This window comes from Ranitomeya variabilis, chromosome 3, assembly GCF_051348905.1.
Source record: "Ranitomeya variabilis isolate aRanVar5 chromosome 3, aRanVar5.hap1, whole genome shotgun sequence".
NCBI lineage: Eukaryota > Metazoa > Chordata > Amphibia > Anura > Dendrobatidae > Ranitomeya > Ranitomeya variabilis.
This window is the reverse complement of record NC_135234.1, coordinates 774,635,286-774,662,473: the sequence shown is the minus strand read 5'-3', so window position 1 is coordinate 774,662,473 and position 27,188 is coordinate 774,635,286. Positions and strand designations below refer to the sequence as shown.

Genomic DNA, 27,188 nt, shown 5'->3' with positions numbered 1-27,188 from the left:
CAAGAATCTAACTACTATAATACTGCCCCTATGTACAAGAATATAACTGCTATAATACTGCTCCTATGTACAAGAATATAACTACTATAATACTGCTCCTATGTACAAGAATATAACTACTATAATACTGCTCCCTGTGTAAAAGAATATAACTACTATAATACTGCCCCTATGTACAAGAATATAACTACTATAATACTGCCCCTATGTACCATATAACTACTATAATACTGCCCCTATGTACAGGAATATAACTACTATAATACTGCTCCTATGTACAAGAATATAACTACTATAATACTTCCCCTATGTACAAGAATATAACTACTATAATACTGCTCCTATGTACAAGAATATAACTACTATAATACTGCTCCCTGTGTAAAAGAATATAACTACTATAATACTTCCCCTATGTACAAGAATATAACTACTATAATACTGCCCCTATGTACCATATAACTACTATAATACTGCCCCTATGTACAGGAATATAACTACTATAATACTTCCCCTATGTACAAGAATATAACTACTATAATACTGCCCCTATGTACCATATAACTACTATAATACTGCCCCTATGTACAGGAATATAACTACTATAATACTGCCCCCTAGGTACAGGAATATGTTAGTACACAGTTCTGTTTTATAAGCATATCCTATGTTGCCGCCCGCATTGTGCCGTCAGTATACTGACTTGATCCTCTCTTATCCGCAGGCCTTGTGTGTTGCGGTGACCACTACTGATCTGACAGAGACACAGGCGCTGGTGTTTTGCGGCGCTGACATTAACTGCACGTGTGGGGAGTTGTTTTTCTCGCAGCCCCTGGAGTTGGCGCAGCAGGCCGGGCAGAAGCTGCAGGAGGAGTTTTTGAAGCAGAATAGAAATTCTGGTAAGTTGCCGTCTTCTACGCTATGTGATCGTTGGCGACTGCTTGATAAATGCTATCTAGACTCTGGTGACCTCTGTGTTGGGAGCAACTCGGTCACAGCAGAGATTTAAGCTGCTGAAGTGTTCTGCTCACAGATGATTGTCTACACTGATACAATTGTAACAAAGCCCCAGCTCTCAGAGGTATTATGCGATGCTGTCAGATTGTTGGAAAGAAATGGCTGCAATCATCACCATTTTTAGACAAAGTGGGACCCTGGGCAAAGGTTTAAAGTGGATTCTGAAATGCTTCCATGTTTTGGCTGCATTTACATGTGTTCAGGCCTCCATATAGTATAACACACTCCCCATAGTCCTCCACATAGTATAATGCACTCCCCATAGTCCTCCGTATAGTATAATACACTCCCATAGTCCTCCATATAGTATAATACACTCCCCATAGTCCTCCATATAGTATAATACACTCATAGTCCTCGATATAGTATAATACACTCTCCATAGTCCTCCATATAGTATAACACACTCCCCATAGTCGTCAATATAGAATATAGTCGTCCACATAGTATAATACATTCCCTATAGTCCTTAATATAGCATAATGCAACCCATATTCCTCCATATTGTATAATGCACTCCCCCCCCATAGTGCTTCATAGAGTAAAATGCACTCCCGATAGTCCCCCATGTAGTATAATACACTCCCTATAATCCTCAATATAGTATAATGCATCCCATATTCCTCCATATTGTATAATGCACTCCCTATAGTGCTACATACAATATAATGCACCCCATAGTTCTCCATATAGTATAATACTCCCCATAGTCCTCCATATAGTATAATGCACTCCCGATAGTGTATAATGCACTCCCCATTGTCCTCCATATAGTATAATGCAGATCCCATAGTCCTCAATATTGTATAATGCACTCCCCATACACTTCCATATTGTTTAATGCAATCCCCATAGTCCTCCATACAGTACAATATAATGCACTCCCCATAGTCCATACAGTATAATACACATCGTATAGTGCTTGATATAGTATAATGCAAGCCCCATATAGTATAATGCAGCCCCCATAGACTATAATGCAACCTCCATAGATTATAAGGGTATGTGCACGCGTAGAATGGTCCACTGCAGATTTTTCCGCAGCGGATTTGATAAATCCAAGGGCAAAAACACTGCGTTTTTCCTGCGGATTTATCGTGGATTTACTGCGGATTTACCGTGGTTTTTGTGCGGATTCCACTGCGGTTTTACACCTGCGGTTTTCTATTAAGGAGCAGGTGTAAAAACCGCTGCAGATTCTGCACAAAGAATTGACATGCTGCGGAATGTAAGTGGCTGCGTTTCCGCGCGTTTTTTTCAGCAGCATGTGCACAGCATTTTTGGTTTCCCATAGGTTTACATTGTACTGTAAACTCATGGGAAAATGCTGCGGATTAGCAGCAAAATCCGCATCGTGTGCACAGAGCCTAATGCAGCCTCATGTAGTATAATGCAGCCCCTATCAAGTATAATGAAACTCCCATATAGTATAATGTAGCTCCCATAGTAGTATAATGCAGCCCCTATAGAGTATAATGCAGCTCCCATAGAGTATAATGCAGCCCCCACAAAGTATATTGCAGCCCCCATAGAGTATAATGCAGCTCCCATAGCGTAGAATTCAGCTCCCATAGAGTATAGTGCAGCCCCCATAGAGTATAATGCAGCCCCCATAGACTATAATACAGCTCCTATAGACTATAATGCGGCCCCCATAGAGTATAATGCAGCTCCTATAGACTAATGCAGCTCCTATAGAGTATAATGCAGCTCCCATAGACTATAATACAGCTCCTATAGACTATAATGCATCCCCCATAGAGTATACTGCAGCCCCATACAGTCCATATAGTATAATGCAGCCGCATAGTCCTGCAGCATTATGGCCACCATGTACTCATCGATTAAAAAAAAGATGTCAGATGCAGAGGGGAATGATGGGAGAGGAATCGTCACCTGACACGCTCTCCTCCATCATTGCTTTCAACTGTATCGACATCTATGTGCGAAGCCGGCACTGGCACTTGGTCCCCCTGACTCATGAACCCCAAAGCGGCCACTGACTGGGGGTCCCTGGGCCAGTGCCTAGTTTGCCTGCCCCTAACTCCAATCCTGGCTGCAAGCATAAGAAAGCTCCTCGTGACGTGGTGACCCCGCCGTAATCCGCCATATCTGTGCGCACCTTGGCAGTGGAGACCCCACATTCCAAGCATGATGGTGGGAAAGGGGTTCACAGCAAAATATCCGTCTGATGGATCTACACAAATGGGATACACAGCTCAGCGAACCGCATCACACCGGAGAGGATTAGATACACGGCTCAACAGACAGTATCACACAGGAGAGGATTAGACACAGCTCAGCAGTCAGTATCACACAGGATAGGATTAGATACACGGCTCAGCAGTCAGTATCACACAGGATAGGATTAGATACGCGGCTCAGCAGGCAGTATCACACAGGAGAAGATTAGATACACGGCTCAGCAGTCAGTATCACACAGGAGAGGATTAGATACGCGGCTCAGCAGGCAGTATCACACAGGACAAGATTAGATACACGGCTCAGCAGTCAGTATCACACAGGATAGGATTAGATACACGGCTCAGCAGTCAGTATCACACAGGATAGGATTAGATACACGGCTCAGCAGACAGTATCACACAGGATAGGATTAGATACACGGCTCAGCAGTCAGTATCACACAGGAGAGGATTAGATACACGGCTCAGCAGTCAGTATCACACAGGAGAGGATTAGATACACAGCTCAGCAGTCAGTATCACACAGGAGAGGATTAGATACACGGCTCAGCAGACAGTATCACACAGGATGGGATTAGATACACGGCTCAGCAGTCAGTATCACACAGGAGAGGATTAGATACACGGCTCAGCAGACAGTATCACACAGGAAAGGATTAGATACACGGCTCAGCAGTCAGTATCACACAGGATAGGATTAGATACACAGCTCAGCAGTCAGTATCACACAGGAGAGGATTAGATACACGGCTCAGCAGACAGTATCACACAGGATAGGATTAGATACACGGCTCAGCAGTCAGTATCACACAGGATAGGATTAGATACACAGCTCAGCAGTCAGTATCACACAGGATAGGATTAGATACACAGCTCAGCAGACAGTATCACACAGGATAGGATTAGATACTCGGCTCAGCAGTCAGTATCACACAGGATAGGATTAGATACACAGCTCAGCAGTCAGTATCACACAGGAGAGGATTAGATACACAGCTCAGCAGACAGTATCACACAGGAGAGGATTAGATACACGGCTCAGCAGTCAGTATCACACAGGATAGGATTAGATACACGGCTCAGCAGTCAGTATCACACAGGATAGGATTAGGTACACGGCTCAGCAGTCAGTATCACACAGGAGAGGATTAGTTACACAGCTCAGCAGACAGTATCACACAGGAGAGGATTAGATACACGGCTCAGCAGTCAGTATCACACAGGATAGGATTAGATACACGGCTCAGCAGTCAGTATCACACAGGAGAGGATTAGTTACACAGCTCAGCAGACAGTATCACACAGGATGGATTAGATACACGGCTCAGCAGTCAGTATCACACAGGAGAGGATTAGATACACGGCTCAGCAGTCAGTATCACACAGGAGAGGATTAGATACACAGCTCAGCAGACAGTATCACACAGGATAGGATTAGATACACGGCTCAGCAGTCAGTATCACACAGGAGAGGATTAGATACACAGCTCAGCAGACAGTATCACACAGGAGAGGATTAGATACACGGCTCAGCAGTCAGTATCACACAGGAGAGGATTAGATACACGGCTCAGCAGTCAGTATCACACAGGAGAGGATTAGATACACGGCTCAGCAGTCAGTATCACACAGGATAGGATTAGATACACAGCTCAGCAGTCAGTATCACACAGGAGAGGATTAGATACACGGCTCAGCAGTCAGTATCACACAGGAGAGGATTAGATACACAGCTCAGCAGACAGTATCACACAGGATGGATTAGATACACGGCTCAGCAGACAGTATCACACAGGAGAGGATTAGATACACGGCTCAACAGTCAGTATCACACAGGATTGGATTAGATACACGGCTCAGCAGTCAGTATCACACAGGATAGGATTAGATACACGGCTCAGCAGTCAGTATCACACAGGATAGGATTAGATATACAGCTCAGCAGTCAGTATCACACAGGAGAGGATTAGATACACAGCTCAGCAGTCAGTATCACACAGGATGGGATTAGATACACAGCTCAGCAGTCAGTATCACACAGGATAGGATTAGATATACAGCTCAGCAGACAGTATCACACAGGAGAGGATTAGATACATAGCTCAGCAGTCAGTATCACACAGGATGGGATTAGATACACAGCTCAGCAGTCAGTATCACACAGGATAGGATTAGATATACAGCTCAGCAGACAGTATCACACAGGAGAGGATTAGATACATAGCTCAGCAGTCAGTATCACACAGGATGGGATTAGATACACGGCTCAGCAGTCAGTATCACACAGGATAGGATTAGATATACAGCTCAGCAGACAGTATCACACAGGAGAGGATTAGATACATAGCTCAGCAGTCAGTATCACACAGGATGGGATTAGATACACAGCTCAGCAGTCAGTATCACACAGGATAGGATTAGATATACAGCTCAGCAGACAGTATCACACAGGAGAGGATTAGATACATAGCTCAGCAGTCAGTATCACACAGGAGAGGATTAGATACACGGCTCAGCAGTCAGTATCACACAGGATAGGATTAGATACACAGCTCAGCAGTCAGTATCACACAGGAGAGGATTAGATACACGGCTCAGCAGTCAGTATCACACAGGAGAGGATTAGATACACGGCTCAGCAGACAGTATCACACAGGATAGGATTAGATACACGGCCCTCACTATTTGCACTGTGCAGGTGACGGCTTCATTCCTGGACTTGGACCCAGATAGAAATACTGGAGAGTTGCTCATGAAGTCTCTGGATCACTCTCTGGATCATGTGACTGCGGTGACAATGTGACCATTGTGCGACTTCCGCGTCTGTGGTCAGATACTGACATCTAGTGGTCGGCAGTGGCAGAGCAGCGTACAGTCTTAGTAATGAATCTCAGTCCTTGTAAACAATTGTACAACTCTGATGGACTTTATAATGCAATTTCTCTCTACTTGAAATATGTCTGCTTGCTGTCAGTGAAAGAACATTTCTATCTGTGCTAACCTTCTTACAGTTAGGCATAAGCTGCAAAATATTCAGTCTAGACAGTCCTCTGGACGTGCTACCTTGTCGAGGTAAATAAGGGGCCCCGTAATCAGTGTGGGGGCCCGGTCACAGTTCTGGCAGACACTCGCTGACATCCAGTGGACGCTGCTCGTATTGATTGATCGTCTTCTTTTCTGATCAGAGATTCCTCGCTTGGACCTGGGGGTTAATCAGGAGCAATACTACGTCATGCAGCACCCCATCACTCACAACGGCTACCTCTACAAGACCTCGTCCATGACCAAGCTGGTCACCGACAGGAAGGCCAAGGAGGGTGAGTGTCGCATGTCGGTAATGTCACCTTGTGTCTGCTGTGAATGTGGCCCTGGTTACATTGTATCCTCGCTGGTTTCCACAGAGTTCAGCCGCCGCTGGTGTGTCCTCAATGAGGGGACCCTCCGATACTACGAGAACAACCACATCTCCAGCCCCAACGGCGAGATCCGGATGGATGAGATTGTGTGTGTAGTGGTCGTCCCCCCGGACACCCACGGGTGAGAGGCGTCTGTGACCACCATCATCCTCCGCACTCCTCTTATCACTCCCACCCGTCAGTGAAGCAGATCCCTTTAATTTGTGGCACCAGGAGCAGATCTTCCCCTTTATCAGTCCTTCCCCTTTATCAGTCCTTCCCCTTTATCAGTCCTTCCCCTTTATCAGTCCTTCCCCTTTATCAGTCCTTCCCCTTTATCAGTCCTTCCTCTTTATCAGTCCTTCCCCTTTATCTGTCCTTCCCCTTTATCTGTCCTTCCCCTTTATCAGTCCTTCCCTTTTATCTCTCCTTCCCCTTTATCAGTCCTTCCCCTTTGTCAGTCCTTCCTCTTCGTCAGTCCTTCCTCTTCGTCAGTCCTTCCTCTTCGTCAGTCCTTCCCCTTCATCTGTCCTTCCCCATTATCAGTCCTTCCCCATTATCAGTCCTTCCCCATTATCAGTCCTTCCCCATTATCAGTCCTTCCCCATTATCAGTCCTTCCCCTTTACCAGTCCTTCCCTTTATCTGTCCTTCCCCTTTACCAGTCCTTCCCTTTACCAGTCCTTCCCTTTATCAGTCCTTCCCCTTTATCAGTCCTTCCCCTTTATGTCCTTCCTCTTTATCAGTCCTTCCCCTTTATCAATCATTCCCCTTTATCTGTCCTTCCCTTTTATGTCCTTCCTCTTTATCTGTCCTTCCCCTTTATCTCTCCTTCCCCTTTATCTGTCCTTCCCTTTATCAGTCCTTCCCCTTTATCAGTCCTTCCCCATTATCAGTCCTTCCCCTTTACCAGTCCTTCCCTTTATCTGTCCTTCCCCTTTATCTGTCCTTCCGCTTTATGTCCTTCCTCTTTATCTGTCCTTCCCCTTCATCAGTCCTTCCCCTTTATCTCTCCTTCCCCATTATCTGTCCTTCCCTTTATCAGTCCTTCCCCTTTATCTGTCCTTCCCCTTTATCTGTCCTTCCCCTTTACCTGTCCTTCCCCTTTATCTGTCCTTCCCCTTCATCAGTCCTTCCCCTTTATCTGTCCTTCCCCTTTATCAGTCTTTCCCTTTTATCTCTCCTTCCCCTTTATCAGTGCTTCCCCTTTGTCAGTCCTTTCTCTTCGTCAGTCCTTCCTCTTCGTCAGTCCTTCCTCTTCGTCAGTCCTTCCTCTTCGTCAGTCCTTCCTCTTCGTCAGTCCTTCCTCTTCGTCAGTCCTTCCTCTTCGTCAGTCCTTCCCCTACATCTGTCCTTCCCTATTATCAGTCCTTCCCCATTATCAGTCCTTCCCCTTCATCAGTCCTTCCCCTTTGTCAGTCCTTCCCCTTTATCTGTCCTTCCCCTTTATCTGTCCTTCCCCTTTGTCAGTCCTTCCCCTTTGTCAGTCCTTCCCCTTTGTCAGTCCTTCCCCTTTGTCAGTCCTTCCCTTTTATCTCTCCTTCCCCTTTATCTATCCTTCCTCTTCGTCAGTCCTTCCCCTTCATCTGTCCTTCCCCTTCATCTGTCCTTCCCCTTTATCAGTCCTTCCCCCTTTATCTGTCCTTCCCCCTTTATCTGTCCTTCCCCCTTTATCAGTCCTTCCCCTTTATCAGTCCTTCCCCTTTATCTGTCCTTCCCCTTTGTCAGTCCTTCCCCTTTGTCAGTCCTTCCCCTTTGTCAGTCCTTCCCCTTTGTCAGTCCTTCCCCTTTATCAGTCCTTCCCCCTTCATCAGCCCTTCCCCTTTAGGCGTGGCGTGGCTTTGTGGGGCTGCGTCTCACCACCTTACTCCCCTCCTCGCAGGTATGACAGCGCCTTCGAGATTTACACTAAGTCCGAGAGACTCTATCTGTTTGCTGCAGAGACCGCGGAGGAAGCCGGAGAATGGGTCAAGTCCATCACTAAGGTAGCCATCTCTTGCTGCATACATTTTCAGGGAAGTTTCCCCTTTAAGGCTTTTTAGGGAATTGCTTAAATAGTAACTACCCCCCCAAAGACACCCCTCCCCATGATTGATTTATTTTATTTATTTGTATTTATTTTTTTAGTGTTTTCTGCCTCTGAAGGCCGAGGAGCTTCTAAGTTATGATTTTGACCGGATCGGGCAGCTGCAGTTTAAAGTAGGGAGGAGCCTGGAGCGGTCACGGGTGGGCTGGTTCTCCCTCTGTAAGACCTATCTGTACACCTACATGGAGGACGGCGAGACCGTGGAGGTCACTAACCTAAAGAAACTCTCCGAGCTGTGTATGTCGGGGTAACATGGCGGCACACCCAGAAAAGTGGCAATAGGTTGTATACTGAGTGCAGGTGACAGGTGAGGTGGTCGGTGACAGGTGAGGTGGTCGGTGACAGGTGAGGTGGTCGGTGACAGGTGAGGTGGTCGGTGACAGGTGAGGTGGTCGGTGACAGGTGAGGTGGTCGGTGACAGGTGAGGTGGTCGGTGACAGGTGAGGTGGTTGGTGACAGGTGAGGCGGTTGGTGAGGTGGTTGGTGCAGTTGAGGTGGTTGGTGCAGTTGAGGTGGTTGGTGCAGTTGAGGTGGTTGGTGCAGTTGAGGTGGTTGGTGCAGTTGAGGTGGTTGGTGACAGGTGAGGTGGTTGGTGACAGGTGAGGTGGTTGGTGACAGGTGAGGCGGTTGGTGAGGTGGTTGGTGCAGTTGAGGTGGTCTGTGACAGGTGAGGTGGTTGGTGAGGTGGTTGGTGCAGTTGAGGTGGTTGGTGACAGGTGAGGTGGTTGGTGACAGGTGAGGCGGTTGGTGCAGTTGAGGCGGTTGGTGCAGTTGAGGTGGTTGGTGCAGTTGAGGTGGTTGGTGCAGGTGAGGTGGTTGGTGACAGGTGAGGCGGTTGGTGAGGTGGTTGGTGCAGTTGATGGTGGTCGGTGACAGGTGAGGCGGTTGGTGCAGTTGAGGTGGTTGGTGCAGGTGAGGTGGTTGGTGACAGGTGAGGCGGTTGGTGAGGTGGTTGGTGCAGTTGAGGTGGTTGGTGCAGGTGAGGTGGTTGGTGCAGTTGAGGTGGTCTGTGACAGGTGAGGTGGTCGTTTATACATGTGACAACGAGGTCATACTGGAGTTTCCTGAGTATGTACAGTATATAGTCCCATAATGCACCAGTGAATCTATTTAAACTGTATACAGATAGATTTGCATGACAGGAAGAGTTGTCAGAGGGAGAAGCACGAAGTGCACGCGGGAAGTTTGTGAGTTTTCTGGGATTTTGGCCACAATGTTGTTTGGACCCGTGGAAGCTACAGTAATATGGAGGACGGCGCAGGAGGTCAGGTTGTTCTGATTAGCAGCGTTCATTATTAATGTTGGTTCCTTGGTCTTTGCAGCCACTAAAGATAAAGACCTTGTCCTGGTGGAGCGGGGGAGGTAGGTGTCCGCGGGTCCCAGTGTGGAGAAGGCATCACTCGTCTCCTGCCGTCCCCCATTAATCTGCTGCACATTCTCCCCCGTAGGACCACCTACATCCTGGCAGAGCGGAAGCTGGACTTCTCCGGCTGGACCGCCGCCATCCACAAGGCGAGCAGCACCACCGGCAGCACTCTGTCCGACCAGCAGCTGACGGACTCTGACGTCCCCTGCATCGTGGAGAAATGCATCCACCACATCTCAAGTTTTGGTAAATGTGACCGGTTACCGGCGATGGCGGGGACTGCTGTGGTCGTCAGGTTTGGGAGGTCCGCTCGGTGGGGCTGCACATTTTATTGGAGTGGCCGCCATTAACATACAGAATGAACTGACCTGTAAGGTTTCTGACCTGACGTTATCCTGTGGTCGCTCCTCAGGGGTGGGATCTGAAGGGATCTACAGGAAGAGTGGGCAGAACTCCAAGATCACCAGTCTGCTGGATGCGCTGAAGAAGGACGCGCGCAGCGTGGTGCTGAAGGAGGATGAGCATGTGGACAACGTGACGGACGCCCTCAAGAGGTTCTTCAGAGGCATCGGGGAGGGATTGTTCGCAGAGCATTGTTTGCAGTGGCTGCATGTCACAGGTGAGAAGAAGTGACAACCGCTGCGACCCTGCCTCCAGTGGACAAGAAGGAAACGGTTATGCTCCATGTCTCGTCTCCTCCAGGTATAGAAGCTGAAAACGAGAGAATCCGCAGGTACCAGGAGCTGCTGGAGATACTGCCGCCTGTCAACCGCGCGACTCTGAAAGCCTTAATCGGCCACCTGTATTGGTGAGTGTGGTGGTGATGTGTCCCGTTGTGATCAGTGATGTCCCGCGCGCGGTGTCTGTCCCGCGCGCGGTGTCTGTCCCGCGCGCGCTGTCTGTCCCGCGCGCGTTGTCTGTCCCGCGTGCGCTGCCTGTCCCGCGCGCGCTGCCTGTCCCGCGCGCGCTGCCTGTCCCGCGCGCGCTGCCTGTCCCGCGCGCGCTGCCTGTCCCGCGCGCTCTGCCTGTCCCGCGCGCGCTGCCTGTCCCGCGCGCGCTGCCTGTCCCGCGCGCGCTGCCTGTCCCGCGCGCTCTGCCTGTCCCGCGCGCTCTGCCTGTCCCGCGCGCTCTGTCTGTCCCGCGCGCTCTGTCTGTCCCGCGCGCTCTGTCTGTCCCGCGCGCTCTGTCTGTCCCGCGCGCTCTGTCTGTCCCGCGCGCTCTGTCTGTCCCGCGCGCTCTGCCTGTCCCGCGCGCTCTGCCTGTCCCGCGCGCTGTCTGTCCCGCTGTCACGTCTCTTTCTTGTAGCATCCAGCACTTCTCTGACATCAATCAGATGAACGTTCACAACTTGGCCATTGTGTTTGGCCCCACGCTCTTCCAGACAGACGGACAGAACTACAAGCCGGGCCGGGTGGTGGAGGACCTGATCAACTTCTTCATGCCCATATTCGGTGTATGTATAAAGGGTTAAAAGGAATCTGTCAGGGGGATCAATCCTCCTGAGTCGTCTATATGGGGATGTAGGTCACAGAAAGCTGAATACAATTGATATCTGATGTCTTATTTCCGAGAAATCCACATTTTTCTTAAGATCTATGGGCCGGACATAGATCTCCCGAGACTCCACCTCCAGAGCTTATTATAAATGGCAGGAGGAGTTAATGCATTGGTGCCAATATAGTCGGAGAGCGTCGCCCCAGGCTCCAAGAGGTCGGCACCAACATAGCTTCCACCCTTGGAGGCGACGGTGCCTTGAGGGACAGAGGGGATGTTCTTATGTCTTGGGGGTGTAGATGGGAGGTGTGGAGACGCGAGAGTCAGTAGGTGCACCCATCTGCTGGCCTGGCTATAGTTAGAATGACCTCCTGAACCAGGACTCATCCACCGAACGCCCGTACTCCTTCCCAGGGCCAAATACTACTCAGACAACACGGGGTGAAGGTAACAGTGTGGTGATAACACAGTCCCAGCAAATACACAAGATGGTGCATATGGCAGTCTCACCTTCTGAGAATTTGGTGCTTCCAGGGTCAATTACCCCAACCAGTGACACCCCGCTTTTGGTGGGCACTTACAGAGAGGGGGTAGTGGCAATCTTAGGAAGCAGACAGTCCTTTGTTGTCCCAACCTGGGTTCTTCAAATGTTTTTGAGGGTTCAGTGATGTTCAATGGAGAAGATCTGTATTCCTTCCGTTGGCGCCCTGGTTCCTTGGCTACTGGCCTGTAGACTCTCTCTCAAGAAGGAGAGAGGTCCCTTTTATACCCACAGCTGTCAGTCTGCGTCTTTGTACTCCAATGGTTGTAGAATAATAAGCTGCCGGGGCTGATACATACAAGTCAACCTACAACAATTAAATGTACAGGCTCGTATGAACGATGGCTCATGTCCCTTGCCTCCAAAATAATACATCTGTCATAATTAAGAATAAATGCGGTGTCGTCACAAGATGTTATGTCTTGCGTGTAGAGGGGATGTTATTATGTCTGGAGGTAGAGGGGATGTTATTATGTCTTGGGGTAGAGGGGATGTTATTATGTCTGGGGGTAGAGGGGATGTTATTACGTCTTGCGGGTAGAGGGGATGTTATTACGTCTGGAGGTAGAGGGGATGTTATTATGTCTGGGGGTAGAGGGGATGTTATTATGTCTTGCGGGTAGAGGGGATGTTATTATGTCTTGGGGTAGAGGGGATGTTATTATGTCTGGGGGTAGAGGGGATGTTATTATGTCTTGCGGGTAGAGGGGATGTTATTATGTCTGGGGGTAGAGGGGATGTTATTATGTCTTGCGGGTAGAGGGGATGTTATTATGTCTTGCGGGTAGAGGGGATGTTATTATGTCTTGCGGGTAGAGGGGATGTTATTATGTCTTGCGGGTAGAGGGGATGTTATTATGTCTGGAGGTAGAGGGGATGTTATTATGTCTGGAGGTAGAGGGGGTGTTATTATGTCTGGAGGTAGAGGGGATGTTATTATGTCTGGAGGTAGAGGGGGTGTTATTATGTCTGGAGGTAGAGGGGATGTTATTATGTCTGGAGGTAGAGAGGATGTTATTATGTCTTGGGGTAGAGGGGATGTTATATCTGAGGGTAGAGGGGATGTTGTTATGTCTTGCGTGTAGAGGGGATGTTGTTATGTCTGGGGGTAGAGGGGATGTTGTTATGTCTTGGGGTAGAGGGGATGTTATTATGTCTTGGGGTAGAGGGATGTTATATCTGAGGGTAGAGGGGATGTTATTATGTCTGAGGGTAGAGAGGATGTTATTATGTCTTGGGGTAGAGGGGATGTTATTATGTCTGGGGGTAGAGGGGATGTTATTATGTCTGGAGGTAGAGGGGATGTTATTATGTCTTGGGGTAGAGGGGATGTTATATCTGAGGGTAGAGGGGATGTTATTATGTCTGGAGGTAGAGGGGATGTTATATCTGAGGGTAGAGGGGATGTTATTAGGTCTTGGGGTAGAGGGGATGTTATTATGTCTGTGTGTTGGGAGAATGTTATTATGTCTTGGGGGTTATAACATATATTACAATGTCTTTCATAAAGAAAGATACATAAATCCTGATTTTTTTCCTTTTTCTTTGCTTATTGTTCTGCTTGGGGTTGTCACTAGTGATGAGCGAGTGTACTCGTTGCTCAGGTGGTCTCTGAGTATTTATTAGTGTTCGGAGATTTAGTTTTCATCGCCACAGCTGAATGATTTACAGCTACTAGCCAGCCTGAGTACATGTGGGGGTTGCCTGGTTGCTAGGGAATCCCCACATGTAATCAAGCTGGATAGTAGCTGTAATTCATTCAGCTGAGGCGATGAAAACTAAATCTCCGAACACTAATAAATACTCAGAGACCACCCGAGCAACGAGTACACTCGCTCATCACTAGTTGTCACCTGCTGTCGTCACTTATTGAACTTTTTTGCATTTCTCCTTCTAGATGGACATTATGGAGATACAAAAGCAGCTCGACATCACGACCACCATCATGAAAATGCGCAATGAAAACCAGATGGGACGGCGGGTGAGACCGCAGCAGATGCTACCGGTCGCCAATTATTGTAATCCTGACATCACTACAGCATTATAATCATTACTTATTTAATCTCTTAGCAGGGACAACATTTTATCTGCACCGTCTTCCTGATGGAGAAGAAAGCGGAGTGTGAACACAGCGTCCAAGTAAGTATTCACCTCCAGAGCTGAGTAGTAACTTGTGGGATGCCGCTGACTGGTAATGTACGGGACGTGGCTGCCTAGTAATGTATGGGACGCTGCTGCCTAGTAATGTACGGGGCGCAGCTGCCTAGTAATGTACAGGATGCCGCTGACTGGTAACGTATGGGACGCCGCTGGCTGGTAATGTATGGGACGCGGCTGACTAGTAATGTGCGGGACGCCGCTGGCTGGTAACATATGGGACGCCGCTGGCTGGTAATGTACGGGACGCCGCTGACTGGTAATGTACAGGACGCGGCTGACTAGTAATGTACAGGACGCGGCTGACTAGTAATGTATGGGAAGCCACTGGCTGGTAATGTACGGGATGCCACTGGCTGGTAATGTACGGGATGCCGCTGACTGGTAACATATGGGACGCCGCTGACTGGTAATGTACAGGACGCGGCTGCCTAGTAATATACTGGACGTGGCTGCCTAGTAATGTACGGGACGCCGCTGACTGGTAACATATGGGACGCCGCTGACTGGTAATGTACAGGACGCGGCTGCCTAGTAATATACTGGACGTGGCTGCCTAGTAATGTACGGGACGCCGCTGGCTGGTAACGTACTGGACGCCGCTGGCTGGTAATGTGCGGGACACTGCTCATTAATATAATGGTTTGACTAGTTAGCCCGGACTTTGATTTTCCAGATTGCTGTCACTATGACGGCGCAGGAATTAACTGAAACACTGCTGGAACGTCGAAATATACTGGTAAAGGATGGAGACTACTGGATCTGCTCGGAAGTGGACAACTCAGGAGAATTAGGTGTGTTCCAGTGAACAGATCCGCCACTAGATGTCCGCACAAAACTCTACTCTGCAGATAAGCAAAGAACCTCACTTTACAGCTTGATGCAAAATGTATTTGTATGGAGTCAAGCAACCAACTGTTATCTGTACGGTTTGCATCCACAGAGCGCCCCCTGCATTTCTCGGAGAAAGTGCTTCCCATCTTTCACTCTCAGGTCTCCAACAGCACCCACGTGATTGTGAAGAAAGACCCACACATGGACGCCATGCTGTTCTATATCAGTGAGTAGTCGCCGACCAGATCCTGCGCTTCTGCCTCTGAGCGAGTTATTCATTGTGAAGACTAAACGTTCCTCCTTTCTCCAGAGAACCGGGTGGGAGATAACAAGAACGGGATGATGAAGTTTCGAGAGGAAAGGAGTTTACTAGGATTCGTTCCTAATTTTCATGATCGATACTTTATGTTAAACAGTAGCGTGCTGCGAATGTACCGCGAAGTGAGGGTGAGTATAACAGAGCACCGCTAACCCCCGTGTAGTGTAATTGTGAGATTCTGATATCCGCATCATGAACCTTTTTATATACAGCGCAGCGGGCACTGAGAATAAGTCTGCCCCTAACTACTATAATACTGCCCCTACGTACAAGAATAGAACTACCGTACTACAATACTGCCCCTATGTACAAGAATAGAACTACTATAATACTGCTCCTATGTGCAAGAATATAACTACTATAATACTGCCCCCTATGTACAAGAATATAACTACTATAATACTGCTCCTATGTATAAGAAAATAACTACTATAATACTGCCCCCTATGTACAAGAATATAACTACTATAATACTGCTCCTATGTACAAGAATATAACTACTATAATACTGCCCCTATATACAAGAATATAACTACTATATTACTGCCCCAATGTACAAGAATATAACTACTATAATACTGCTCCTATATACAAGAATATAACTACTATAATACTGCTCCTATGTACAAGAATATAACTACTATATTACTGCCCCAATGTACAAGAATATAACTACTATAATACTGCCTCTATGTACAAGAATATAAGTACTATAATACTGCTCCTATATATAAGAATATAACTACTATAATACTGCTCCTATATATAAGAATATAACTACTATAATACTGCTCCTATATATAAGAATATAACTACTATAATACTGCTCCTATTTACAAGAATATAACAACTATAATACTGCTCCTATGTACAAAAATATAACTACTATAATACTGCTCCTATGTACATGAATATAACTACTATAATACTGCCCCCTATGTACAAGAATATAACTACTATATTACTGCCCCAATGTACAAGAATATAACTACTATAATACTGCTCCTATATACAAGAATATAACTACTATAATACTGCTCCTATGTACATGAATATAACTACTATAATACTGCCCCCTATGTACAAGAATATAACTACTATAATACTGCCCCAATGTACAAGAATATAACTACTATAATACTGCTCCTATATACAAGAATATAAGTACTATAATACTGTCCCTATGTACAAGAATATAACTACTATAATACTGCTCCCTATGTACAAGAATATAACTACTATAATACTGCTCCTATATACAAGAATATAACTACTATAATACTGCTCCTATGTACATGAATATAACTACTATAATACTGCCCCCTATGTACAAGAATATAACTACTATAATACTGCCCCAATGTACAAGAATATAACTACTATAATACTGCTCCTATATACAAGAATATAAGTACTATAATACTGTCCCTATGTACAAGAATATAACTACTATAATACTGCCCCCTATGTACAAGAATATAACTACTATAATAGTGCTCCTATGTACAAGAATATAACTACTATAATACTGCCCCTATATACAAGAATATAACTACTATAATACTGCCCCTATATACAAGAATATAACTACTATAATACTGCTCCTATGTACAGGAATATAACTACTATAATACTGCTCCTATGTACAAGAATATAACTACTATAATACTGCTCCTATGTATAAGAATATAACTACTATAATACTGCTCCTATGTACAAGAATATAACTACTATAATACTGCTCCTATGTACAAGAATATAACTACTATAATACTGCCCCTATATACAAGAATATAACTACTATAATACTGCTCCTATATACAAGAATATAAGTACTATAATACTGTCCCTATGTACAAGAATATAACTACTATAATACTGCCCCCTATGTACAAGAATATAACTACTATAATAGTGCTTCTATGTACAAGAATATAACTACTATAATACTGCTCCTATGTACAAGAATATAACTACTATAATACTGCTCCTATGTAGAAGAATATAACTACTATAATACTGCTCCTATGTACAATTATATAATTACTATAATACTGCCCCCTATGTAGAGGGATGAATTGTTCATTATTTAACCCTGTGTAGTCTGCAGCGCTTTCTGCTTCCTGCCTGGTGCGCTCAGTAACCCCTTCTGTGCTGGCTCGGGCGTCCTGTCCCTGCTCTGTGTAGCTTTGCTCTTTCTTGTCCGCGCCTTATGTAACCGCCGTCCTTTATTAAGCAGAACACGAGGGAGCACAGATTATCCTCGGATAGCGGCAGTGAGGTGAGAGGTTTGTGGGGCCCCGGTGTTTGGCCCCTGCGGTGCCCCGGTGTTTGGCCCCTGCGGTGCCCCGGTGTTTGGCCCCTGCGGTGCCCCGGTGTTTGGCCCCTGCGGTGCCCCGGTGTTTGGCCCCTGCGGTGCGGGTGATGGATTCTCTCTCACGTCCGGTGTCAGGACATGCACCAATCATTGAATGGCTGTACATATTGGGAGTAGTAGTTGGGCTGACTCCGGTGATTTCTTGCTCCTTCCTTCTATTTATATATTGAATGTTCCTTCGCGTCCTGTGCTCCAGTCACAACCAGAGCTGCAGGAACAGACTGAAGTGAGGCTCGTCTTGCAGCTTTGGTTGCTACTTCTGATTCACTTTCTCTCCACATTAGTTTTTTGTGCTGCAGTCGCCGGGTGTTTCTCTGCAGCTCTGGATGTGACCAGAGTAAAGGACAGGAAAGACTGAACATTACAAAAAGATTTGTAAAGCAAGGAATCCAAGTCTTAAAAATGGGGCTTCTATTTCTTTAAGAGTGTCATAATTAAAGGGACGGTGTCCAGATTTTTGTAAATAAATAAGTTTTGCAACTTTCTAATCGACTTTGTGTAAAAAATTTACCAGTTCCGAGATCTCTGGTTTTAACTCTCTGACAGCAAGCAGAGACGGAAAAGCTGCTGTGACCTAGTAATCTCACAGCTGAGGGTTTGTCACAGTTGTATGTAGTCAGGGCATATCCCCCATCCAGTGTTAGGACAGGGGATCACTAGTGAGTTTGGGAGTAACCCTTTAACCACAGCAGCAGCGCAAATCTGGCTCCTGTGCAGACAGGTGATACATTGTTACAGGTGATACATTGTTACCGGTGATACATTGTTACCGGTGATACATTGTTACCGGTGATACATTGTTACCGGTGATACATTGTTACCGGTGATACATTGTTACCGGTGATACATTGTTACCGGTGATACATTGTATCCTGGAACCTCACAGACGACTGGACACAATTGTAACAGATCCTCTGCTGTGATAGTAATTGGTCATGGTGGGTTTATGGCATGTAACGTCCTGGTGATTCCGCTACAGTGTGTCGGTTCAGGTCAGCGGCTTCTCCTTCCGCTGTGAGAAGTGTTAGTTCAGGAGAGGCTTCTGCCACATTCTGTCCATTCACTGACAGCAAGCAGAATCACAAAGTCTATTAGAAAGAGGCGGAAACGTCGCATTCTTTGGCTGCAGCACACGACTGCCTGCACCGCTGAGTGTTGGCGCATAATGGGGGATGGGGACAGATGGGAGAACATGAAACAAGCCATTAACTGACCCCCTTGTGCCGCAGAGTCACCGGCCGGAGAAGGAATGGAGCATCAAGAACCTGACACTGCATCTGGGCATCAGGACCAAGGTCCGAGCACCCACCAGGTACGAAGTGTTACTCTGCAGAGCGTCGCTCCCTCTGCCTGCCGACTGATTCCACCGCTAGAGATCTGCACAACACTGCTCCTTCTACAGAATATCGCTCCTCTGGAGCTCTGCAGATGATTGCTCCCTCCATCCACTGATACATAGTGATAAGTCCTGCAGGATATTACTTCTCTGGAGCTCTGCAGATGATTGCTCCCTCCATTCACTGATACACAATGATAATTCTGCAGGATATTACTCCTCTGGAGCTCTGTAGATCATTTCTCCCTCCATCCACTGATACATAGTGATAATCCTGTAGGATATTACTCTGGAGCTCTGCAGACCATTGCTCCCTCCATCCACTGATACATAGTGATAATTCTGCAGGATACTACTCCTCTGGAGCTCTGCAGATCATTGCTCCCTCCATCCTCTGATATATAGTGATAATTCTGCAGGATATTACTCTTCTGGAGCTCTGCAGATGATTGCTCCCTCCATCCACTGATACATAGTGATATTCCTGCAGGATATTACTCCTCTGGAGCTCTGCAGATCATTGCTCCCCCCATCCACTGATGCATCGTGATAAGTCCTGCAGGATATTACTCCTCTGGAGCTCTGTAGATCATTTCTCCCTCCATCCACTGATACATAGTGATAATTCTGCAGGATATTACTCCTCTGGAGCTCTGCAGATCATTGCTCCCTCCATCCACTGATACATAGTGATAATCCTGTAGGATATTACTCTGGAGCTCTGCAGACCATTGCTCCCTCCATCCACTGATACATAGTGATAATCTTGCTGGATACTACTCCTCTGGAGCTCTGCAGATCATTGCTCCCTCCATCCACTGATACATAGTGATAAGTCCTGCAGGATATTACTCCTCTGGAGCTCTGCAGATGATTGCTCCCTCGATCCACTGATGCATAGTGATAAGTCCTGCAGGATACTACTCCTCTGGAGCTCTGCAGATGATTGCTCCCTCCATCCTCTGATATATAGTGATAATTCTGCAGGATATTACTCTTCTGGAGCTCTGCAGATGATTGCTCCCTCCATCCACTGATACATAGTGATAATTCTGCAGGATATTACTCCTCTGGTGCTCTGCAGATGATTGCTCCCTCCATCCACTGATACACAGTGATAATTCTGCAGGATATTACTCCTCTGGAGCTATGCAGATGATTGCTCCCTCCATCCACTGATACATAGTGATAATCTTGCTGGATATTACTCCTCTGGAGCTCTGCAGATCATTGCTCCCTCCATCCACTGATACATAGTGATAATTCTACAGGATATTACTCCTCTGGAGCTCTGCAGATCATTGGTCCCTCCATCCACTGATACATAGTGATAATCCTGCAGGATATTACTTCTCTGGAGCTCTGCAGATCATTGCTCCCTCCATCCACTGATACATCGTGATAATTCTGCAGGATATTACTCCTCTGGAGCTCTGCAGATCATTGCTCCCTCCATCCACTGATACATCGTGATAATTCTGCAGGATATTACTCCTCTGGAGCTCTGCAGATGATTGATCCCTCCATCCACTGATACACAGTGATAATTCTGCAGGATATTACTCTTCTGGAGCGCTGCAGATCATTGCTCCCTCCATCCACTGATACATAGTGATAATCCTGCAGGATATTACTTCTCTGGAGCTCTGCAGATCATTGCTCCCTCCATCCACTGATATAAAGTGATAATCCTGCAGGATATTACTTCTCTGGAGCTCTGCAGATCATTGCTCCCTCCATCCACTGATACATCGTGATAATTCTGCAGGATATTACTCCTCTGGAGCTCTGCAGATCATTTCTCCCTCCATCCACTGATACATAGTAATAATTCTGCAGGACATTACTCCTCTGGAGCTCTGCAGATCATTGCTCCCTCCATCCATTGATACATAGTGATAATCCTGCAGGATATTACTCCTCTGGAGCTCTGCAGATCATTGCTCCCTCTTGCCCATCATACATAGTGATGAGCTTTGCAGATCATTGCTCCCTCTTGCCCATCATACATGGTGATAAGCTCTGCAGATCATTGCTCCCTCTTGCCCATCATACATAGTGATGAGCTTTGCAGATCATTGCTCCCTCTTGCCCATCATACATGGTCATAAGCTCTGCAGATCATTGCTCCCTCTTGCCCATCATACATAGTGATGAGCTCTATATGCACGTAATCACAAACCACCAAATAAACTTGTAACTGAGGGTATATATCCCTCCCTGGATACCCCAAACAGGTCCAATATAAAGGACAACTCCAAATGAATACAAGCCAAAAGAACAGGAGTCTAGAAATCCAAAGCATCATATAAAACCAAAAACAACTTTTATTAAATAGACTACACAGTAACAATAAATATTAAAATAGTATCATATATAAATCTGTCATAAACAATATGTAACATCACAGAGGCATCAGAAAGGAGATCTAGTGGTAGCCAGGTTAGGTGTCAGCTACAAAATATATGCCAGACATGAGCAAAAGTGCACAAATAAGAATATGGAAAAAAGGCTAGGACAATTTAACAGGTAGTGCACAGTGCACAATCCACAACGTCCCCAAGTAGAGCTCAAAGTCCTCAACCCACCATACAGAACATTGGTATTACGTGCTTACCCATGTTGTAGTATCAAAAAGAGTAGCTGGCACTTCACCCGGCGGCCCCGGACGCGCGTTTCGCGGTATCGCTTTATCAACCTAAATGTATCAACATAAATGTTGATAAAGCGATACCGCGAAACGCGCGTCCGGGGCCGCCGGGTGAAGTGCCAGCTACTCTTTTTGATACTACAACATGGGTAAGCACGTAATACCAATGTTCTGTATGGTGGGTTGAGGACTTTGAGCTCTACTTGGGGACGTTGTGGATTGTGCACTGTGCACTACCTGTTAAATTGTCCTAGCCTTTTTTCCATATTCTTATTTGTGCACTTTTGCTCATGTCTGGCATATATTTTGTAGCTGACACCTAACCTGGCTACCACTAGATCTCCTTTCTGATGCCTCTGTGATGTTACATATTGTTTATGACAGATTTATATATGATACTATTTTAATATTTATTGTTACTGTGTAGTCTATTTAATAAAAGTTGTTTTTGGTTTTATATGATGCTTTGGATTTCTAGACTCCTGTTCTTTTGGCTTGTATAGTGATGAGCTCTGCAGATCATTGCTCCCTCTTGCCCATCATACATAGTTATGAGCTCTGCAGATCATTGCTCCCTCTTGCCCATCATACATGGTGATAAGCTCTGTAGATCATTGCTCCCTCTTGCCCATCATACATAGTGATAAGCTCTGCAGATCATTGCTCCCTCTTGCCCATCATACATGGTGATAAGCTCTGCAGATCATTGCTCCCTCTTGCCCATCATACATAGTTATGAGCTCTGCAGATCATTGCTCCCTCTTGCCCATCATACATAGTGATAAGCTCTGCAGATCATTGCTCCGTCTTGCCCATCATACATAGTGATGAGCTCTGCAGATCATTGTTCCCTCTTGCCCATCATACATAGTGATGAGCTCTGCAGATCATTGCTCCCTCTTGCCCATCATACATAGTGATGAGCTCTGCAGATCATTGCTCCCTCTTGCCCATCATACATAGTGATGAGCTCTGCAGATCATTGCTCCCTCTTGCCCATCATACATAGTGATGAGCTCTGCAGATGATTGCTCCCTCTTGCCCATCATACATGGTGATGAGCTCTGCAGATGATTGCTCCCTCTTGCCCATCATACATGGTGATGAGCTCTGCAGATCATTGCTCCCTCTTGCCCATCATACATAGTGATGAGCTCTGCAGATCATTGCTCCCTCTTGCCCATCATACATGGTGATGAGCTCTGCAGATCATTGCTCCCTCTTGCCCATCATACATGGTGATGAGCTCTGCAGATCATTGCTCCCTGCAGGCCCCGGTGTCCCCGCTTTGTCCACCAGGTGGCGGCATTCCTCCGCTCCTTGTTTGGCCTCGGTCAGGAGCTCAGATGTCTGCGGTTCTGTCTCCAGCGCAGCGGGATCCGCGCTCACCTGTGTCTGAGGACGGGCGGTCGGCGGTGCGAGTGGGCAGCACCCGCTCTGTGTCATGGAAACGCTGCCCGTTGCTAAGACACGAGAGCCGGGCACTCTGGTTAACCCCTCGCATTCTCCGCAGCTCATTACTGAGGTATTAAAGGGTCTGACAGCCCCCACCCCGCAGTTATGGTAAAGCGGGAAATGATCGCTGCAAATGGAGCATACCGCCGCTACAAAACGGGCTCTTCTTTTATTCCGCGCTCCCATGGTAACCGGCGCCGCTGAGACGTCTCCATTTCTGTAAGATGCAGATTCTGTTGGGATCTGTGACCACCGCGCTCGGCCGCAGAGCTCGCAATCCAACGCCTCCACCCCAGAGACATCTCCATGGGGGTCCCGTCATCAGCCGGTGGGGTCCATCTTATGTCCCCATTACACCAGCGCGAACCTCTGCTCCGTCACGTCACCCACCACACAGCAAGTGCTTCATGCACCGAGCTGCAGTGTAAAGCATGGGGGCGGGATAGTACAGCTGTCTCTAGAAAGTGCCGCTACCATACTACCTGTGTGATTGGCTGCGTGACCTCAGCACAACTGCTGACATGCTCGTGTCTGTGTTTCAGTTGGGGCTTCACCATCCTGTGCAAGAACGAGAGGAATGAAAAGAGTCAGTGGTGAGAAAAGCAAGCAAATATCTATCCATCTACAGGTGGCTTGCGAAAGTATTCACCCCCTTGGCTTTTTACCTATTTTGTTGCATTACAACCTGTGTGTAAATATTTTTGTAATATGATTTGTGTGTGATGCATCAATACCAAAAATTGTAGGCATAAATTACATTTATGGGATCAAATAACTAAGAATTGGCATGTACATATGTATTCACTCATTTTGCTGTGAAGCCATTAAAGATGTCTGGTGCCAGCAATTCCCTCCATAAGCTCCATGCTTAGTGACAGGACGTCCCTCTGTGTGCAATCTAATGTCACGTGTCTGTAGGTATAGACACTTTACCTTTTCTGGAAGGGCACAGAGGCTCCAACACCATTAACAAGAGGCTCCACTAACCAAACACCGCAAAGACCAAGGAGATCTCCAAACAACACCACAAAGACCAAGGAGATCTCCAAACAAGACCATGAAGACCGAGGAGATCTCCAGACACCATGAAGACCAAGGAGATTGCCAAACACCATGAAGACCGAGGAGATTGCTAAACAAGACCATGAAGACCAAGGAGATCGCCAAAGAACACCATGAACACCAAGGAGATTGCCAAACAAGACCATGAAGACCAAGGAGATCGCCAAACAATACCATGAACACCAAGGAGATTGCCAAACAAGACCATGAAGACCAAGGAGATCGCCAAACAACACCATGAAGACCGAGGAGATCTCCAAACACCATGAAGACCAAGGAGATTGCTAAACAAGACCATGAAGACCAAGGAGATCGCCAAAGAACACCATGAACACCAAGGAGATTGCTAAACAAGACCATGAAGACCAAGGAGATCGCCAAAGAACACCATGAACACCAAGGAGATTGCCAAACAAGACCATGAAGACCAAGGAGATCGCCAAACAATACCATGAAGACCGAGGAGATCTCCAAACAACACCATGAAGACCGAGGAGATCTCCAAACACCATGAAGACTGAGGAGATCTCCAAACAACACCATGAAGACCGAGGAGATCTCCAAACAACACCATGAAGACCGAGGAGATCTCCAAACAACACCATGAAGACCAAGGAGACTGCCAAACAACACCATGAACACTAAAGAGATTGCCAAACAAGGCCATGAAGACCGAGGAGATTGCCAAACAACACCATGAAGACCGAGGAGGTCTCGAAACAACACCATGAAGACCAAGGAGATCTCCAAACAACACCATGAAGACTAAGGAGATCTCCAAACAACGCCATTAAGACCAAGGAGATCTCCAAACAACACCATGAGGACCGAGGAGATCACCAAACACCATGAAGACAGAGGAGATCGCCAAACAACACCATGAAGACCGAGGAGATCTCGAAACAACACCATGAAGACCAAGGAGATCTCCAAACACCATGAAGACCAAGGAGATCTCCAAACAACACCATGAAGACCAAGGAGATCTCCAAACACATCAAGGACAGAGTTTTTAGAAGTACAAGTCAGGGTTGGGTTGTAAAAAAAAAAAAAATGCAAAAAAAAAACAACGCACAATCTCTGATGATCCCCAGAGCACCATCAAAGCTATTGTCATCAAATGGAAAGAATATGGTATCACAACAAACCTGCCCAGAAAGGGCACTCACTAAAACTCTCAGCCCGGGCAAGGAGGACATTCATCAGAGAGGCAGCACAGAGACCAAAGGTTAACCTGAAGGAGCTGCAGAGTTCCCAAGCCGAGATTGGAGTATCTGTTCATACAACCACAATAAGCCGTACACTCCATAGAGGTGGCCTTTATGGAAGAGTGGGCAGAAAAACGCCTTTACTTAAACACAAAAATTGTAAGGCTCGTTTTGAGTTTGCCAAAGACTTGCTGGAGAATCCTCAACTGTATGGAGGAAGGTGCTGTGGTCAGATGACACCAAAATTTTACTTTTTGGCTACCAAGGTAAACGCTATGTCTGGTGCAAAACTAGAACTCAAACAAAGAAAACGCACCACCAAGAACCATAAATAGAGTTAAAAAGTGTACAGCTTTATTAGAAAATAGTTATATAAAATTACAAGGGATGTAGCAGTGGTTAACCAGAACATGTGGGAAAACACAGGGAAACCAGGCAGTAGACAGGCATATGTTATTACAAATGAAGTCGCTCCAAGTGTGTCTTACTTATTAGAACTGCAACCCAGAATCTAGGTGCACACCACGGAAACAGACATAGGCAACAAAAGGGCTGTATACCACCTCTGACTACGCCACCTAGAGAATTTGCACTTAAAATCAACCAGTCATGCTGTATTACCTGATTCCGCCTGGAGCCCTGTGTAGCCCACCGTCCCCTACGCGCGTTTCGGCGCTCAAGCCTTCTTCCGGGGGTGCAAAACTAGCACAGCTCATCACTCCAAGAACACCATCCCCACAGTGAAACATGGTGGTGGCAACATCATGCTGTGGGGAGGTTTTTCGGCTATATAGACAGGAAAATGGTCCGAGTCGGGGGGAAGATGGATGGTGTGAAATAGAGGGATATTCTTGAGAAAAACCTGTTTCTGTCAGTGATGTGAGACGGGAACGGAGGTTCATCTTCCAACAAGACAATGACCCAAAGCATACTGGTAAAGCAACACTCGAGTGGTTTATGGGGAAATGTGTAAATGTTCTGGAGTGGACGAGTCACAGCCCAGACCTTAATCCAGTGGAGAATCTGTGGTCAGACGTGAAGATCGCTGTTCACCAGAGGAAACATCTAACATGAAGGAGCCGGAGCAGTTTTGCCTTGAGGAATGAGGAAAAACCCCAGTGGAAGATGTGGAAAAATGATAGAGACTTATCTAAAGCGAATTGCAGCAAAAGGAGGCTCCACAAAGTACTGACTTTATGGGGGTGAATAGTTATGCACACTGAAGATTTCAGTTATTTTGTCCTATTTGTTGTTTGCTTCACAATAAAAAGAAAACCAAATGTTCACAGCTGTTGGCGTGTTCTTTACATGAACTGATCCAAACTCTCAAAAAAACAAAACAAAAAACAGGGAAATTCCAGGTTGTGAGGTAGCAAAACATGGAAAGGGGGTGAATACTTTTGCAAGCCACTGTATATATGTATGTATCTATATTATCTTTTATCTATATATCATCTATTATGTGTCTATTATCTATCTATCTATATTATCTATCACCTATCTATTATCTATCGATCTATCATATATCTATCTGTTATCTATCTGTTATCTATCTGTTATCTATTTATTATCTATTATCTATCTATTACCTATCTCTTATCTATCTATCATCTGTTTATTACACAGGTCAACAAAAAAAATTTTTTTTTCTGGTGTCCAAAATATTTTAATGAATTTGGGGTATTTTT

The 27,188-nt window shown here is 46.3% G+C and overlaps 1 protein-coding gene across 8 annotated transcripts in view; it reads left to right on the top strand.

Annotated features, from left to right (window-relative positions):
- Positions 1-27,188, top strand: part of ARAP1 (ArfGAP with RhoGAP domain, ankyrin repeat and PH domain 1) — a 209,480-nt gene that overhangs the window by 172,243 nt on the left and 10,049 nt on the right. For 6 of the 8 annotated variants that reach the window (XM_077298856.1, XM_077298851.1, XM_077298852.1 and 3 more), the window contains 18 exons: positions 725-899; positions 6,407-6,538; positions 6,623-6,758; positions 8,498-8,600; positions 8,743-8,938; positions 10,024-10,063; positions 10,150-10,313; positions 10,480-10,686; positions 10,770-10,875; positions 11,373-11,520; positions 14,000-14,083; positions 14,173-14,241; positions 14,936-15,053; positions 15,203-15,319; positions 15,404-15,540; positions 17,652-17,693; positions 19,019-19,101; positions 23,773-23,823. In XM_077298856.1, the coding sequence (XP_077154971.1) occupies positions 725-899; positions 6,407-6,538; positions 6,623-6,758; positions 8,498-8,600; positions 8,743-8,938; positions 10,024-10,063; positions 10,150-10,313; positions 10,480-10,686; positions 10,770-10,875; positions 11,373-11,520; positions 14,000-14,083; positions 14,173-14,241; positions 14,936-15,053; positions 15,203-15,319; positions 15,404-15,540; positions 17,652-17,693; positions 19,019-19,101; positions 23,773-23,823 (2,108 nt within the window). The remainder of the gene's footprint in view (positions 1-724; positions 900-6,406; positions 6,539-6,622; positions 6,759-8,497; positions 8,601-8,742; positions 8,939-10,023; positions 10,064-10,149; positions 10,314-10,479; positions 10,687-10,769; positions 10,876-11,372; positions 11,521-13,999; positions 14,084-14,172; positions 14,242-14,935; positions 15,054-15,202; positions 15,320-15,403; positions 15,541-17,651; positions 17,694-19,018; positions 19,102-23,772; positions 23,824-27,188) is intronic. The other 2 variants (XM_077298858.1, XM_077298857.1) reach the window with 1 other exon arrangement.